General features: G+C 39.4%; 1 protein-coding gene across 5 annotated transcripts in view; it reads left to right on the top strand.

Annotated features, from left to right (window-relative positions):
• The window catches only part of ckap5 (cytoskeleton associated protein 5), a 41,578-nt gene extending 26,838 nt beyond the window's left edge, over positions 1 to 14,740 (top strand). For 3 of the 5 annotated variants that reach the window (XM_085167386.1, XM_085167383.1, XM_085167384.1), the window contains 17 exons: positions 1,155 to 1,304; positions 1,374 to 1,577; positions 1,657 to 1,792; positions 2,599 to 2,792; positions 2,888 to 3,060; positions 4,414 to 4,437; positions 6,149 to 6,322; positions 6,436 to 6,556; positions 6,949 to 7,128; positions 7,224 to 7,411; positions 8,585 to 8,660; positions 8,748 to 8,936; positions 9,322 to 9,459; positions 9,796 to 9,879; positions 9,995 to 10,154; positions 10,244 to 10,362; positions 11,215 to 14,740. In XM_085167386.1, the coding sequence (XP_085023512.1) occupies positions 1,155 to 1,304; positions 1,374 to 1,577; positions 1,657 to 1,792; positions 2,599 to 2,792; positions 2,888 to 3,060; positions 4,414 to 4,437; positions 6,149 to 6,322; positions 6,436 to 6,556; positions 6,949 to 7,128; positions 7,224 to 7,411; positions 8,585 to 8,660; positions 8,748 to 8,936; positions 9,322 to 9,459; positions 9,796 to 9,879; positions 9,995 to 10,154; positions 10,244 to 10,362; positions 11,215 to 11,475 (2,571 nt within the window). In that variant the 3' untranslated portion in view covers positions 11,476 to 14,740. The remainder of the gene's footprint in view (positions 1 to 1,154; positions 1,305 to 1,373; positions 1,578 to 1,656; positions 1,793 to 2,598; positions 2,793 to 2,887; positions 3,061 to 4,413; positions 4,438 to 6,148; positions 6,323 to 6,435; positions 6,557 to 6,948; positions 7,129 to 7,223; positions 7,412 to 8,584; positions 8,661 to 8,747; positions 8,937 to 9,321; positions 9,460 to 9,795; positions 9,880 to 9,994; positions 10,155 to 10,243; positions 10,363 to 11,214) is intronic. The other 2 variants (XM_085167387.1, XM_085167385.1) reach the window with 1 other exon arrangement.
• The last annotated feature ends 2,084 nt before the right edge of the window (positions 14,741 to 16,824 follow it).

The following is a 16,824-nucleotide window of genomic DNA, read 5'->3' as shown; positions in this document are numbered from 1 at the left end:
CAGTTTTACTGGTGCACACCTGCCCAGTAGTCATACAAGGTGGTTACAGGAACAGCGCCGCTGTGTTGGATACTACAAACACATTTTTGTTTTTTGTTTTTATTCATTCTACCTGAGCTCAGTCTGTCTGTAACTGCTCGGCCTCTTTGCTCTTCGCGGTGTGTAAACAGACTATGGTAAATGGCCTGTATTTGTATAGCGCTTTTACTAGTCCTGCCTAGGGACCCCAAAGCACAACACACCCAGTCATCCACCCATTCACACACACATTCGCACACTGGTGGAGGCAAGCTACAGTTGTAGCCACAGCTGCCCTGGGGCAGACTGACTCTGGCTCCATGTTAAACTGCGCCAGCGTCATCATCACTGCTGCTGTTGTCTTATCAGGGTTTGTGTTTAAAACTGGGGCCTGTGTGTCCTTAATGTCACACCTTTTATTTACACAATGCTCCTAAATAAGTTTGTATTACAGCCCCATTTTTAGTCCCAAATGTGGGTAAAACACTTGAGTTCCCATTTCCATCATGACAGCGGCACGCTGCAGAGCCGCGCTTTATTCTAAGTTTTTATAATCAGATACTTCAAAATACTTGATGAATCATTGCAGCTGTATTTTTCATGTATGTCCAAAATCATTTGCACCTTTTGTTTTATGTTCCCTATTAATTACCACCAGTACCACTTTAAATGCTACAGATTGTGGTTAACTTATAATACAGAAACCCATTTGCTGCACACATATATAGCTCTTAAATGGAATAATAAAGAGCTCTTGTAACGTATTGTACTGAAAAAAGCAGCATCAGCTCTAATTACAGTATCTTAATTACGAGATAATATAATTAAGACGCTGTGTAAACTACACACTTGTAGTTAAGAAATTGTTACTCCTGTTTGTTTTTTTTGTGAACAGAACACCTCCAGTTTAATGTATGTCAGAGAAAGGGAGATTGTAATCATTCTCATCATCATGATGCAAAATTAATGAAATGGTAGAATACATGTAGCCTCTGTAGGACTGTTGAATACCAGTTAAACCATTTAAAGGCATTTTCATAGTGTTGCATTGTGATAAAATTAGATGTGCAAAATTTATTTTATTTTTTGGTGAAATATGAAATGTCTGCTTAAGTAAAAAAACGTTTTTGTTGTAGATTCTGAAGTGGAACTTCATCACCCCTCGAGATGAATATGTGGAGCAGTTGAAAACTCAGATGTCCACCTGTTTTGCAAAGTGGCTACAAGATGAGCTGTTTCACTTCGACTTCCAAAGACATGTCAAGGCCATTGGAGTCATGATTGAGGTATTGGCTGGTCCTCTTCCTACTGCAAAGCGTTTTGTTTGCGTTTCACTAATGACGTCTGTTTAACAGAGGTTGGAGAGTGAAAGTGAAGCCACCATCAGCTGTCTGGACCTGATTCTGAAGTGGTTCACCTTGCGTTTTTTTGATACCAACACCACAGTCCTGATGAAGGTGCTTGAGTATCTAAAATTACTGTTTGCCATGCTGAATAGAGAGAACTACCACCTGACGGAGTATGAAGCCAACTCCTTCGTCCCCTACCTCATACTTAAGGTGAGTACATACCCGAATGGGACCTCTTCATTTATTTTCTTCCTCACTCCATCTGCTGAGCATCTTCCCTCATATTTAGGTTGGAGAATCAAAAGATGTGGTTCGCAAAGATGTTCGGGCTATCCTGGCCATGCTATGCAAGGTTTATCCAGCATCCAAGGTTTTCCCTTTCCTCATGGATGGAACCAAATCCAAAAACTCCAAACAGAGAGCTGGTAGGTTTTCTTTGGTTACAGTCTTTGCTGCACCACATGACTATCAGTCCTTTTCTGTTTGTGCCATTTTTTTTTTATAGATATAAAAGAGAAATTGCATTAGAAATGAAAGCTGTGTGGCAGGATTTTGATTTGGGGAAGGAAAAATGTTCTTTTCAAGCTCTGTCAGCTCCAGCAATTCTGGAAGACATCTGTAGCGATAGGTTGGGTGTGAGGAGAAAGACGAGGGCAAGCAGAAACAGGGGCCAGAGTTTACTAATTAAATGTAGTAGTGGTGTATAAACCTACAGGGAGGAAAAAGAAATGCTCAGTGCATTATGGGAAGCCTGAGCCTATTGTAACATAAGCATATAAGCTTTATCAGAAAGGAAAGTTTTAGGCCTAATCTTAAAGGTAGAGCATGTATGTCTCCTAAATCCAAACTAGGAACTAGTTCCTTAGTAAATAGCTGAAGATTTTGCCTCCCATTCTACTTCTATGAAACACAAGTAAGTCTGCAGTCCAAGAGCAAAATTGCTGTTAGGTTAATAAGGTAATATAAGGTACTGAGGAGGCCACTAGACTGGAACATGGAGGGGAAATTCAAGTGAGAATGGACAACTGAAACACCAAATGGCTTAGGGAAACCACAGAAGACATTTAAGTGGGTGATTGCAGGAAGAACAGAGAGAAATAGACAATTTATCGACTATATGGCCTTCACATTAATTTTCTTTTTTAAAACTACAACCAGAGAAGCTGTATGTAGAGATGCAGGGGAAATACTGTAACACATTGTAATTGTGTTGTGTTTTTGTTTTTCTCAGAATGTCTGGAGGAGTTAGGTTGTTTGATAGAGGGCTATGGGATGAATGTATGCCAGCCTACTCCAGCTAAGTCTCTGAAAGAAATTGCTGTGCACATTGGTGACAGAGACACATCTGTACGCAATGCTGCCCTCAACACTGTGGTGGCTGTCTACAACGTCTGCGGGGATCAGGTCTACAAACTCATAGGAAATGTAAGATGAGCACTGGTCCTGGTCATGTTTTGGTAAGACTTCACATGAAATTGTACTCTGCACTCTTTGACATGCTTCTATCCCTGTGCCTCCAGTTGTCGGAGAAGGACATGAGTATGCTAGAAGAGAGAATAAAGCGATCAGCAAAGAAGGCACCCACAGCTGTGGCCAAACAGACTGCAACAGATCGGTCTCAGAAGGAGCACCCAACAAACTCCAATGCCACCTTCCTCCGCAAGCCTGCACAGGAAGACCCTAATAAGCTCAAGTATGTCTCCTCTGATTATGAGTTTGTCTCAACTAAATAAAAAATAAAAAGGACCCCCACCATAAGATAAGAATATTGATGAGGGGGGAAAAAAATCATTGTGTGATTACTGCTTGGTGACAGTGCACTGCAGGCCTTTGAAACAGCTATTCTTCAAGTTTAGCGAATGGTGACAGTAGGGCAGAAATACTAGAAGTTTTCACGTATAGTTTAAAGCATGATACAAATCAAATGACTCGTTGTAATGAGGTTGACGGTTTCTTGGTTGTGCCTGCACGAATCCCAACACATTAACAACTCGATGCTGAAACTTTACTGACTCTTCAGTGTAAAAGTAAGCTTCATGTCAGCTAATATAGTTATAATGCCCCAGAAAAAATATTAGTAAATCGGTTTAATAAAGCTGTCATAGTTTGAGAGTTACTGTCTCAACATTGACCCTTTCATTATGCACAGTGAATTATTGTAGCATGTAATTTTGTGGACCAGTGCACATGGGAACAGCTTCAGCTTCACAGTAAACTAAATGGAAGACCAGTATGACTATAACTTACAACATTAACCTCCTAAGACCCGAACGCTTCCACGGCTTGCATTTTTAATTTGTCTTTGATATTTGGGCATATTGGGGCCCGATGAATGTAAAAACAAAGAATTACCAGATTAAATTTTTTTTATTTTATTTTTTATTACCTGATTTTTGTTTCTAAGAAAAATGAGAGCCACATATGAGGATATTTGTTTAAAATTTCGATAGAACAGTAGCTGTATAATGTCCTCTGAAGTGGATATCAGGCCCTTGTAGAGCAAAATTGAGTATTTTGGTCTAAATAACCCAAAATGTGATGTCCACATATGTGGACGCCAGGTCGTAGGAGGTTAAGCTAAAAAAAAAAAACATTCAATATGGTTTCTACAGTAGCCAAGTTAATCATCGTGGCTTATGTTAAAAAAAATGAATAAATAAAAATCTTAGATGGATTTAGATTGTTGTAATATCTGCCGTAAAAAGTTTGCATTATGAATTGCCTTGAAATGCCATGTTACAATCTATTCCAAATGTTTCCTGTGAGCATGTTAAACATTTGGTCCATTGTGTTTTGGTTGGGATGAATCTAATGCAGTCATACATCAGTTTGAATGTTTACTCACAACTTTGTCTGTCCCCTTCTTGCCTTGATATTCTGAGTCATTGCATGTTGGGTTCCTCTCATAAGGTTACTTGTCTAGTCTTCAACTTAGTTCAACTAAAATCACCTTTCACTAGCTGACTGCCTGCCTTTCTCTTAACCCTTCATCTTTCTTCCTCTGTGATTTCCTCCTTTTTTCTGCCTGCCTTCCTTTCTGGAGCAGAATAATGTATCGCACGTATAGGATGTGAGTACCAACTCCTCCTCCTCCTCCTTCCCCTCTTTTCTGTCTGTAGCCATTGTAAGAACTCATCTCACTGTATTCTTGTTCAGTGTGTTCAATGTAAACTTGTTGTTTCTGTTCTTTCTCTCTCATTTCTCTACTTTTAGAGGGTTATTTTTGCCAAATATTGTGGTTGCTGTTTCTTCAAACAGAAGCATAAAAATGTATCTTTTCCCCTCCACTGTATTATGGTCATCTGAATTTTTAATTTTTGACCCAGAGGTGTGAATCACTCTTGCTGCCTCCTCGCTGATGTACATCACCCACCGTAGTACACTGGTTAAGCCAGTGAGCTTTTCTGACATGTTTTTCTTTTTAGTTTTTCCACTGTCCACTTGCACTTATTTATCCCAGACACATTTATCACTTTTGTCATTGGATTATGGTAAATTTTCAGTGTGTGCTATTCTTTATTTTTCACTAAAAGAAGGGCCACTGTTTAAAGAATATTGTGATGTGGGTGTTGCACCAGCACTTAACAATATGTTATTGCAGCCTAACCTAAATTTTCAGGGTCTTTGGACTGCTGTGAAAATAGATTTCACCAAATTATGGGGTTACTTCAAAGTTCATGACATGAGTTTTAGAGGTTCCTGGGTACTTTCTAATTTTATAGCATGCTGTCTGCCCACCACAGTTGCACGTTGGTGCGTTCCTAAATAAGTCGTAATGAGTTCCTAGTTGGAAATCTTTATTTTATTTTTATTTATTTTTTTTAATTTTTTTTAATTTTTTTGTGGAACTCCCACCCCACTCCACCCCAGATTTCCCACTCGGAAAATCAGAGCACACCAACATACCCTGAGTCAGTAATCCAAGATAACTGAACATAAACAGTAAAAAGCAAAACTGTAAATGTTTCATCTGTACTACCACTGCTGTATTTGTATTGATCAGGCTCTATCCATCTATAGCAAAAAAAAATAGTAATATGCTAATAATAAAAGCATTATACTGCATTGCTAGTGATGCCTGAATGGCTCCAACTTACTAAATCCTGTTTTTCCTCATTCTGTCTGGAATGTGCTAACTCAAGAGTGACATTACACCTTTCTATCTGGTATCTGGATTCGCGGCATTTGTTCCCTCATTCTGGCCATAACAAAAGGTTCCTTAAAATTTCAGTCTTGTTATACAAGTACAAAGTTTTTCTTTTTACAAAATCAATATCATAGGTCCTTTATGCAAATAGCTGAGGCTATGCTGCTGAAATACGTTACCGGCTGGATAAATCACTTTCATCAACCTGTTATTTGTTATTAATGTAATGAACAGTAACCTTTTATCTGGTTGTCCACATGACTTTTTCCCCATCTCGCTGAAGGATACAAACTCAATGTCTTTAAAATCAGTGCTGCTTGGTTTCTGTTCAGACAGTCCCATGAAATTTGGTTGATCAGACAATTCTCACACATACAAGTCCTGTTTTGGAATACAGTGATTCATAGAAATGTGACATTTGAGAGTTTCAAACTCATTTATTAATCATATTAAATTGGATAAACCCTTCTTTAGGCTGAGGATATTCACTTATATCCACATTATCTCTCAAAGCTTGAAGTTGTGTGAGGACTGGAGCTAAGCAGCACTGATGGATTACTATGCTCAACTAAATTTAGTGTCTTGTCTTCTTTTCCCACCACCTGTCTTCCAATCCCTCCCTCAATCTATCTAGCCAAGCCCGTCAGAATGCACAGCACACAGAGTCCCTGCATCCATCCATCCCCAAGGAGTTCCAGCTAGACCTGGATATGATTGAGATGGACCAGGGTAGAGTGTGCGAGCTGCCGGACCTTGTCCAACACAAGCTGGATGAGCTGCTGGAGCCCATCATGATCCCTGAACCCAAGTAAACAACCTCAGTCCTGATAATTAAGCGCGCACACACAAGCAACACAAACAAGAAGAAAGAAGTGAACATTTGTTGAGGTTTAATGCTCCTTTGCAATTTTGTGTTCAAAGGATGCGTTCGGTCTCGCCACACTTTGATGAATTGCACAACAGCACGGCTTCCACCATCAACTTTGTCATCTCTCAGGTTGCGAGTGGTGACATCAACACCAGCATCCAGGCGCTGGCACAGGTAAACAAACATATTTTGCACAGAGCACATTTTCAACTGATTGGATATGAAATATTTAGTAAACTGTCAACCACCACTCGCGATGATCATTAATGAAGCAGAAGAGTTTCTTTAAAAAAATGCGATGACTTTGCACTGATAGGAAAACATGGCACAGGTCTTTCTTCTCTCCCCCCCCCCCCCCCCCCCCCCTTCTTTTCAGGAATGGATATTTTCACATGATAGTCAGGATTTATTTATTTGTTTATTGGCACAAACACAAGCACTACAAAGATACTCCTATCACAACTTGATGCATAAAAGTATAATGGTATCCCTGAACCCATGCTCAGTGTTCCCAAATAGATTTTCTATTTCTCTCTAAATCTGAAGGATTTTCCTTTCCTCTGCAGATTGATGAGGTACTGCGACAGGAGGACAAAGCGGAAGTGATGTCAGGACACATTGATCAGTTTCTTATTGCAACCATCATGCAGCTGAGGCTCATCAACAGCACGCACATGGCTGACGATCGGGTGGATAAGAAGGATATCATAAAGTTGTATAGCTGCATCATAGGAAACATGCTGTCTGTGAGTTGTGCCTACACAGTAATCACATCTGTTAGCTTGATTTGAGAGGAGGACACTGATGCATTTATGGACCTCCTCTTGTTCCTTTCTACTAGCTGTTCTCTATGGAGTCCCTGGCCAGAGAGGCATCTATGGGTGTGTTGAAGGACCTGATGCATGGTCTGATAACGTTGATGCTGGACAGCAGAGTGGAGGATGTAGAAGATGGAACACAGGTCATCAGGTCTGTCAACCTGCTTGTAATCAGAGTCCTGGAGAAGTCTGACCAGACCAACATGATCAGGTCAGTAAGAAGAAACTCCTCACTGATAACTTCAGCTAACTTCTGTGTGTGTATCTGTATTATCATTTCATTCTTCCTTTTACGGCTTTAAGTCCAGAGAGGTCAGTTTTGTGTTACTAAGGTGGGCGGCTGAATCACCATAATAACCTATTCTGAACACACAACCTGGTTGGGAGCCAGTTACATTCAGTGTTTCAGTTTACAATCAGCAGAAAGCGCCACAGTCTTCCATTTTATTTACATAAATAATTCATCATCAACATGTTTCCCTTTATCTTGCAGTTTTTCAGCAGGACCCTGCTGGAAAAGGAGCTGCACTTTTTTTTAGTTTCAAAGAGACAGATTTTGGGGTATTACCCAAAGTCTGAACTGCATCGATCCACGTGCTCAGTGTCCATGGTTACCATGGTTACTGCAGAAGCTGCTGTGAATTAAACAGCTGGCACTACGATAACTTGTGGGTGGGATGAGTGTTTGTTTTTCATTACAACAGAATTGTCTGACTTGGTTGACTTAAGTTAACTTGTAGTTTAGGAGTATCATAGATAACGCCCACGTGAGTGTGTCCTCAGAAATCTGGACTCGTGTGGACTGAGTAAACATTTCTTTAAAAACAGATGATGTAATAATTTCTGGACAGGCTGGAGTCTTCAGTATCCACGAACAACGTGTTGGTTCAGATGCTTCTCTGCTTGTGATTTGAAATGCATTCTGGGATACCTGGCTGTCCCAAGTCTACACTACCACCAGTTCATAGCAATCGATTATCTCGGCTCAATCTGTCTTGACTTAATTTAATATTTAATATTTGATTCTTTGGACTTCAACATGTAAAACCTTTGTCTTGTTCCTGTTTCTTTCATTTAAGGAACATTTTTAAATTGCAACAAATGGTCTCCTTATTCAATGCATTTATGTCATTCATTTAGATTATTTTAGTGCTGGACTATTAACACATTCTAGCATCACTTTCTCCTGAGAATTATTTTTTTTTAATTGAATTACTATTTGTTTGTTTTTAAACTACCAGTTGATGTTGTGTTTACTGGCTGTTATAGTCCTTAATGTTCCTGTTTATTTTACTTGTTTTGTGTACGGGTGCTTTGTGACTGTTTTTCTGTGAAATTGACTTGACAAATAAACTTTACTTCTTTCCTTCCCGCCCCTTGGCAGTGCTCTGCTGGTGTTGCTTCAGGACACACTGGTCTCAACAGCTGGTTCCCCCATGGTCTCAGAGCTGGTCATGAAAGTAAGGGAACCTGATGTTAGTGCCAAACCTGCTGTCCACTAAAAATGCTTTAAACTGGACTTCTAACTCATGTTTATTTACATTCAGTGTTTGTGGAGGGTTATCCGCTTCCTCCCAGAGACCATCAACAACATAAACCTGGATCGGATCCTGCTGGATGTCCACAACTTCATGAAAGTTTTTCCCAAAGAGAAACTTAAGCAGCTCAAGAGCGACGTCCCACACAGGACCCTCAAGACGCTGCTACACACACTCTGCAAGCTCACCGGGGCAAAGGTAACACACACAGTAGCTGAGTGGTTAATACTAGCGCTTCACAGCAAAAATAAAAGTTCCTGTTTTGAATCCCTTGGTTGGCTTGGGTTCCATTTGTGGAGTTTGCATGCTCCCTTTAGAGTGCCATCTAAATGTATGGTTCAGTGCAACTTGTTGTCTAAAGAGCTTTGAATGGACACTAAAACAAGAAAAGCTCTTATAAAAGTTATATAAGAAAGCTGCAATACCTGTTTAGTAACCCATACATAGGTCCAGGTCACATTATTTTACCATTCATTCATGCTTAATGCTTTTGAAGTTTTGAATTGGACTCTTTTTAAATGAGTATTTAAAATGTTCATTTATTGATGACTCTTTCCTATTGCTTTGTATTAATGATGATCAGATCCTTGACCACCTGTCGATGATTGAGAATCGTAACGAGTCTGAGTTGGAAGCCCATCTGAGGCGGGTAGTCAAACACTCTGGAAACCTGGCGGGACTCAAGAGTGACCGAAGCAACGAGAAGGGGGGACTGCTTATAGTAAGTAACTCATAAGACTCGGCAATGATTCTATAAATGGAGAATTTTCCATCACAGTTCCATCAGAGTTGTGAGTTTATGTTGAGCAGAATGCTGATGTACAAGTTAAATAAAATTCTACTTTTTCTTGTGTGGATATGTGTTTCATTCCTCCGGGGGTTTTTCTCTCTTCTCCCCAGTGCTTTTCTTAGCCGATTTTACCATTTCTTCCTGCACTAAATGTGACTGCAGTATTCAGGAAAAAGCATGATGTAGCAAATCCATTGAGCCCAGAGGGTTAAATAATTGAACTGTCAACTACTACTGAGTTACACTATCCTGATGTTTCTTTTGCAGGACGATCGGATGTCAAAGGCAAAGGTCAGTGACATTCTGTCTGAAATCTTCAAGAAGATCGGCTCCAAGGAGAACACTAAAGAGGTCAGCATTGCTCCTGTTTGAAAATCAAAGCAGCAGTGTAATTAATTTTGAAACACGTTTTATGATACTTTTGACCCTGGACAACAAAGTGAAGCATGAACACTCTCCTTTTCAGGGTTTGACAGAGTTATACGAGTACAAACAGAAGTACTCCGATGCAGACCTGGAACCGTTCCTCAAAAACACATCCCAGTTCTTCCAGAGTTATGTGGAGCGAGGCCTTCGCATGATTGAGTCTGAGAGAGAGGGGAAGACTCGAATCCAGACCACAGCAGGTACAGCTCTACCCCATGTTGTCATGGTGCTCTTTGGTTATTATCAATCAGGAATGTGTAGTAACATCTGTGTGTATGCTTGTCTGCAGTGATCCCTCAGCATGGTGTTGACTCCAGTCTGAGCAGCAACGAGGAGCTGAAGCCAGCTGTTTACTATGAAAGACTGAAGATTCTCAGACAAAGACAAGGCCTGGAAAACACTTCCAGGGTCAGTTGGTATTATTCATTTAGTAAAGTCACAATGCACTGATGAGCTACAGCTGCTTATCAAAGCCATAGCAATATAATTCCAGGTAGGACTGTTTGATATAACGATATATATCGGATGACGATATAAAAACATCTATAGTTTCACGCTATAGTTTTACGCTATCGTCTGTTTTGTGGTGTCACAAAATAAACTGTTTACGGCAATATTTTTTTCATTGTTTTGATGGTCACTGTAGTGGCTATATTAATTTCTTAAAGTTCCCTCTTTTATACGAGAGAACTACAGACAGACAAGCGCCTGGTTTTTATGCGTTGTCATTAGCAACAACGACGGTAAAACCATCGCTTGTCCGCTTGTTTATTTTCCACATAAACCTTTCACAATAAAGCTCAAGATCCTGTTGAGACTTTTCAAAATAAACTGAATCACGTGAAAGAGCAGATTATTTACGGATGAAAAGCAAAAAAGAGCCGTCAGGTGCTAAAAAATAAACCTTAGACTCAAACGTTAGAACAGGCTTTTCCCCGCAGCACGCCGTGTAATAAATACTCACAAAGAAAACGGCGGCTGTTACAACTTATGTCTAGAAATGTATAGTTTCATGCATCGACTCCAGGTACACAACGCCCAGCTGGAAACACTTCACACAGGTCGAGCTGCCCGAGATTCACAGAATTTACAGAAAATGTTACATTTTTGTGATTTATATTGTTATCGGGACGATAGATGTCTTATATCGGGATATGAGATTTTGGTCATATCGCACAGCCCTAATTCCAGGATGAGTGTTTGTTAGTAGTGGGTAGCCGAAGCTAACGTGTCTTTTGGCCCTCTGTCTGCCTCCACCAGCAACAGAGTGTTGGGGGAAGTGAGGATGAGGCTCAGCAGCGACCCACCATCTCCTCCCTGCTGTCCTCAAAGCCGTCAGTGGCATCGTCCACCGACATGCTGCAAAGCAAGCTGTCACAGCTGAAAGAGTCACGGGAGCTGTACATGCAGGAGCACAACGTTCACTCCCCGACACACACCAACACCCGCTCAGCTTCACCAGCTGCCAACCTGGATGACCTGAAGAAACGCCTAGAGAGGATAAAGAGTAAACGGCAGTGAAGCAGGAGCGCCACATCTCATCCATTAACCTTGTGGAGTCCTCTAGTAAGAGATGGACCATCCACCTTTTTAACTCATGCTGTCTTTATATTGATGTTCTGCCAGAGGGAAAGAGAAAGACACAGGACCCCGCCTCAGATTTGAACCTGACTCCACCCACTGTGCCTGTATGTTGTTAGAAATAAAACGCATCCTGTAGAAACCATACAGGTGTTTTCAGCTATTGTTATCAGAATGTGAGTTATTGTTCATCAGAGTGAAAAGCTGAAGCCCTTCAGCAATATGAGAGGAGGGGCACTGGTGGTGTTGTAGTTGTTAGAGAATTAGGATCATGTACTTTGTTCTGTCTTTGCCCTCTATGTACACTCTGTATTATGAAGCTTCCTCAGCCACTTGTCTGCTCGTTTTTTTTGTTTTGTATATATTGAACAGTTCAACACTTCTGTTGGCTGCAGGGGAAAATGTCAAGGACACAACAGTAGCAATATTCAGGTAGACACCCAAAATGAGGTGCGTGACATGAGGTGAGTGCCCCCTATTGGTCATACATAGTTTCTGTGATTTCAGCTTTGCATCAGTTCAGTATGATTTTAAAGGATATGTTCTACACACTGAATTAAATTAAATCAGCAGGAAATCTGAGAAGATGCTCTTAAATTTTATTTGCAAAAGCCTTTAGTTTTTCCCCTTTTCTGGTGTAGTAACACTTTATATTCTGATGTGAATCCAGTTGTCAGGTTTCATTCTCCACCTCTGAATAGGAGATGTCATTATTGGGAGAGTGAAATTTGCTGGGACAGGCTGATTTACTGCTGCACTGCTCAAGAGTTTAGCTTCAGTAATGAGTCCAGGTCATATTAATTATAAATAGGAATTAATGTTATATTCTGCTGAAAGGATAACTTTCAAAAAATTAATGTACTTAAAACCATTGTTTCTCATTAACTAAATTTCAACTGTATAGCTGCATGAAGTCAAAAAAGTAATAATAATAAAGGCTTTGTCCTCTGGCCCATGGTTGGCATCTCTAAGTGACACTGTAAAACTCCAGCACCTACTTTAATTAATGTGTCTAAAGGTTTTTTGTTTTTTTTTTGTGGTCAATTTCAGACTTGAAAATATTGTAAATTGAGTTGCATTTATTCAGATTCTGGTGGATTATCTGCATCTTCTTTAACCAGATATTCAGATGATGGGCTTTCAGGAAGTATCTGGTTTGTTTTGTGGCTTTTTCTTGAGCTTTGTTATCACAGGAAGAGCAAAAGTGTAACCAAAAACACTGGCTGGTCCACACTTCGGTATAGGGTTTTAACTACTAGATGTTCTCTATTAATCTGCAGGTTATTTTCTCATTTTAGTGTTTGCAATGGCTGACCCATCAGAAAACAGTGGGAAAATGTTTCAAACTCTCATCAGCTTGCACTGAAGGACGGGCTGATCTCATAACGGTCTCCTTTTGTCTGGATCTCTAAAGTAGACTTCTCCAGTCCACTTATTAGTGGTTTTGTAAACTAAATGAATCAGATCCATTGTTTTAGTAACTCCATCTGTTTCTGTAGTCTTGCTTCAGAGTCTAGAAGCTACTGTTTTCCCCTGAAATGGGTTGGAGCTGGTGTACAATTAATGGTGCAGTTTAAAAAAACAAAAAAGGCTTATTTTGTTGAAGGAAGGAAGTGACCGCTGAGATTTTTTTTTTTTTTTTTTTTTTTTTTTTTTTAACATGTGTGCAGTTGTGTTGCGCTGTGCTGTGGGTTTACTCAGCTGTAAATAATGTATGTAAAACTCTCCATTAACCTTCACTTAACAAACTGCAGCCATGAAGCCAGACTGCAGGGTGAACGTGGTTGCCACTGTAAAGTGCATTGTCCAAACTGTTGTTCAGCAGAAGGAAGCACTCTGTGTTTGTAGGCTGTAGGAGCATGGCATGAGCCTGTGATTTTTATGTTATTCTGTAAATAAAGTTTACATCAATTAAACTGCTTATTACATCTCTTATTTCCAGCTCTCGGCCAATGAAGATAACTAAGGCTGTCAAGTCATCTGTTCCGTAGTTAATATTAAATACTTGCATACAAAAAACAGATGCTGAGTAATTCCTTAGCCATGCTTGTATAATATGTTGTGGAATATTTTTTTCTGCCCTTAAAGGAGAAAATTTGTTGTTTTAGAACTTCTGTATTTGTAGGAGTGAAAAGACTCATCAATGGTTCTTCTGGGTTTTTCCAAAATTCATTATTATTTGGTTTATAAAATATTACTACCCTCCCTTTGGGAGGGGAAAAATGGTTAAAATACTATATGATATATAGTGACCACCAAATAACAGATTTTACAATGATGAACTAACACAAATTATTTTTCTTCACTTCTTTTTTGGAGACCTGAAATGTAAACTTAAACTATAAATAAAGTAGACCTGACAGTCAACACAAAGATTGAGACATTCCAGGATCTGGACACAGACACACAGCAGGACAAAACAAGTGATGAGGATGAGGAATTAAATCCAAATTTGGCAGCACTGAAAGCGAGTGAGAGAGAGAGAGAGAGAGACCTTTTAACTTGCCCCTCAATATGATGTCTGTGAAGGTTCTCAGTCATCCAGGTCATCGTAGTCAAAGGAGCTTGCAAAGAAAAGCGTCTGGACTTCTTTAAGTTGCTTGAAGACGTTTCACCTCTCATCCGAGAAGCTTCTTCAGTTCTAAGGTCAAATGGTGGAGAGTCCCAGATATAAACCTAGTGGGAGTATCCCCCCACAGAGGGACAAAAAGACCCCCTGATGATCCTCTAATCGCCTGAGCCAAGGTGTGGAACCCTCAATATGATGTGAAACACGATGTAAAATAATCCCAAAAGTATCCAGTGGCAGTGCTGGAAAAAAATTTTTTCCTGCCTACACGGAATGGGATGACCCTTTGATTTCTGTATGTAATAATTTCACACTTCTGCAGCCATATCATGTGAAAATGATCACAGATGTACGCAAAAACATTTTTAAGAAGAATATGGCGGTGTTTGCATGAAACAAGTAAAAAAAAATTTTTGATGAATTTTTAAGTATGTGCTGATTTAGCAGTGAATGTGGGAATTCTTGTGATTTCTAGGATGTAATGTCAAAATGTTGCAACCATAAAACTTGAAAATGATCAATGATCCACCCTAAGACAGCTTTAACAACCATAGGGTTGATATTTGATGACGGTTGATAACAGCTTGGTTGTTATATTCTTTGAAATGTGTAAATATAACCATTTACCAGTTTGTATTTTGTGTGTATTATTTATATGAGTGTGATTTTAGCACTGAATTATATGACACCTGGCATCGACAAGAACAACAAAGTGATTACAGATATACAGTATTTTTCTTATCCCAACAAAGGAAAATTAAACAACCTTGTGTCTTTGGGAGTATAAATTGCAGAATTTACGAGGTGCACCTAAAGGCACCATGAAAAGCGAACCCACAATGAGCCGTACATAGTGATGTAGGTGCGCAAATTATTGCGCAAATTTGCAGTTGCCAGTAAAAGCTGTTATGATGAGGTTGCACCCCGGTTTTACAGCATTATGGTAGTAATTACAATCAAACTTATGAGAAAGGAGACCCCTTGAACACAAATCAGCATGATGAGTACTAATAATGGGAAAAAGCATATTTGCAAAAAAAAATATTTGTAAAGAACTTGTTTTAGCGACCCCAGTCCCATTCACTAACATGGAGGAGTCAGGATTTATGACCTATACTGCAGCCAGACACCAGGGGGCGACAGAAACGGTTTTGCTTCATTTTGGGAGAGCTGTTAGGTCGTCCATGTTTTCTACAGTGATTGGTCTTATCACAACAGGTCAATAATTTCTTCTATTTTAAAAGATCTCCTATGTATTTTGAATCAAAGTGATCCAATTTATCCACATAGTCATTTTCTGAAAACTGTATTAAATATTTTACCTCAAACTAAGTTAATCACTAAGAGAATAGCTGCCATGTTTGCAGTATGCGGTGTTAACATAATTTCTTTGTTTCCAGTATTCCTGCTGGTGAGCTACAGCAGGAATATAGCAATAAAATGTAAGGCTGAATAGAAGTTTTGCATTAGTTAAAACTTTTTGTTTATAAAGATTTGTTTATATTTCTGATTCAGGTACCTGGCAGCTGTTTACAGAAAACACATAAACCCATTCTATAAGCAGTTTTATACTTATTTTATACTTAAGTACTTTACTAGTATTTTACTTGTAATTAATTAATTTTACGGTAATGCCACACTGTAAGTAAAATAATGTAATTTTTACATAAGTGACTGCAAAAAATTGATACCTTGAAAATAAAAAACCCCTGTAAGGCGTGGTAATATTATCAGCATCAGAAAATTTATGCACTCCTCTAACAGATGGCAACATTGATGTTATTAGTTGTAAAGGTTCTGTGACCATTAAACACGTAATGAGTTCCATTCAGTTCAAAATCATATACTATAATATATTTTTTGTAATATGACAGTAAAAATAACACACAAAGATGGCTCCCATTGGGAGCGTTCCAAAAGTTCATTTTGCTTCGGAAGATTCCTGACTGAGAGATGTGACCCGACAGTATCTGCACGGTGGTAAGAGTGTTTCAGTCCTCCAAATATTTAGGGAAAAAAAGGAAGCACTTCAACGCTTCTTTTATTGCTTCCATTAGCATAGGATACACTGAACCATCATTTATGAAAAGGAAGGAGAAAATGCCGTCCCAAAATTCATTGTGATGGACCATTTGACCATTCGTGAAACCACTGACACAGTTACACAGATCATGCAAATGTTCACTGTAACTGAATATTTCATTTCATCCATAACTTCCAAATAATTTTATAGTTTTTAACAACAGTTCTGTATGATGGAGGAAGAATCTGTTTTGAGTCAACATTACAGGATTTTCTTTGGCTGGGACAATAAAAGGGGGCTGTTTGTAACTTTTTACACACAGTGGGGCAGGACCGAGTGCAGCTGGGTCATGGGAAGAGTTTTGCTGCTGTGAGCTTCCACACAATTATGGAAAATCTTTTGGTGTTGCATTGTAATCCAGAAACTCTGTTATCATCGGAGCCATCCAAACCTCCAGAGTTCCTTTAATAGCAGATTCACAGCTCAAAGCAGGTTCATTTCACACTTAAATGTGGCTCCAAGGAAAAGACTTTGTTGGTACACTGATGTGAGCAGATCAGAGCTCCAATCCTGCCAAACATGTGAGCGAGGCTGTAAAGTAGCACTTGAGGAGCTCGACCACACACCCTGCCCTCTCTTAGCAACCACAATTGAAATCTGTAAACACCTCACAAAGCTGCTTTTCTTATATTTCTCA

Source organism: Neolamprologus multifasciatus, chromosome 7 (assembly GCF_963576455.1).
Source record: "Neolamprologus multifasciatus chromosome 7, fNeoMul1.2, whole genome shotgun sequence".
Classification (NCBI taxonomy): domain Eukaryota; kingdom Metazoa; phylum Chordata; class Actinopteri; order Cichliformes; family Cichlidae; genus Neolamprologus; species Neolamprologus multifasciatus.
Note: the sequence above shows the minus strand (reverse complement) of the source record. Positions and strands in the feature narration are given on the sequence as shown.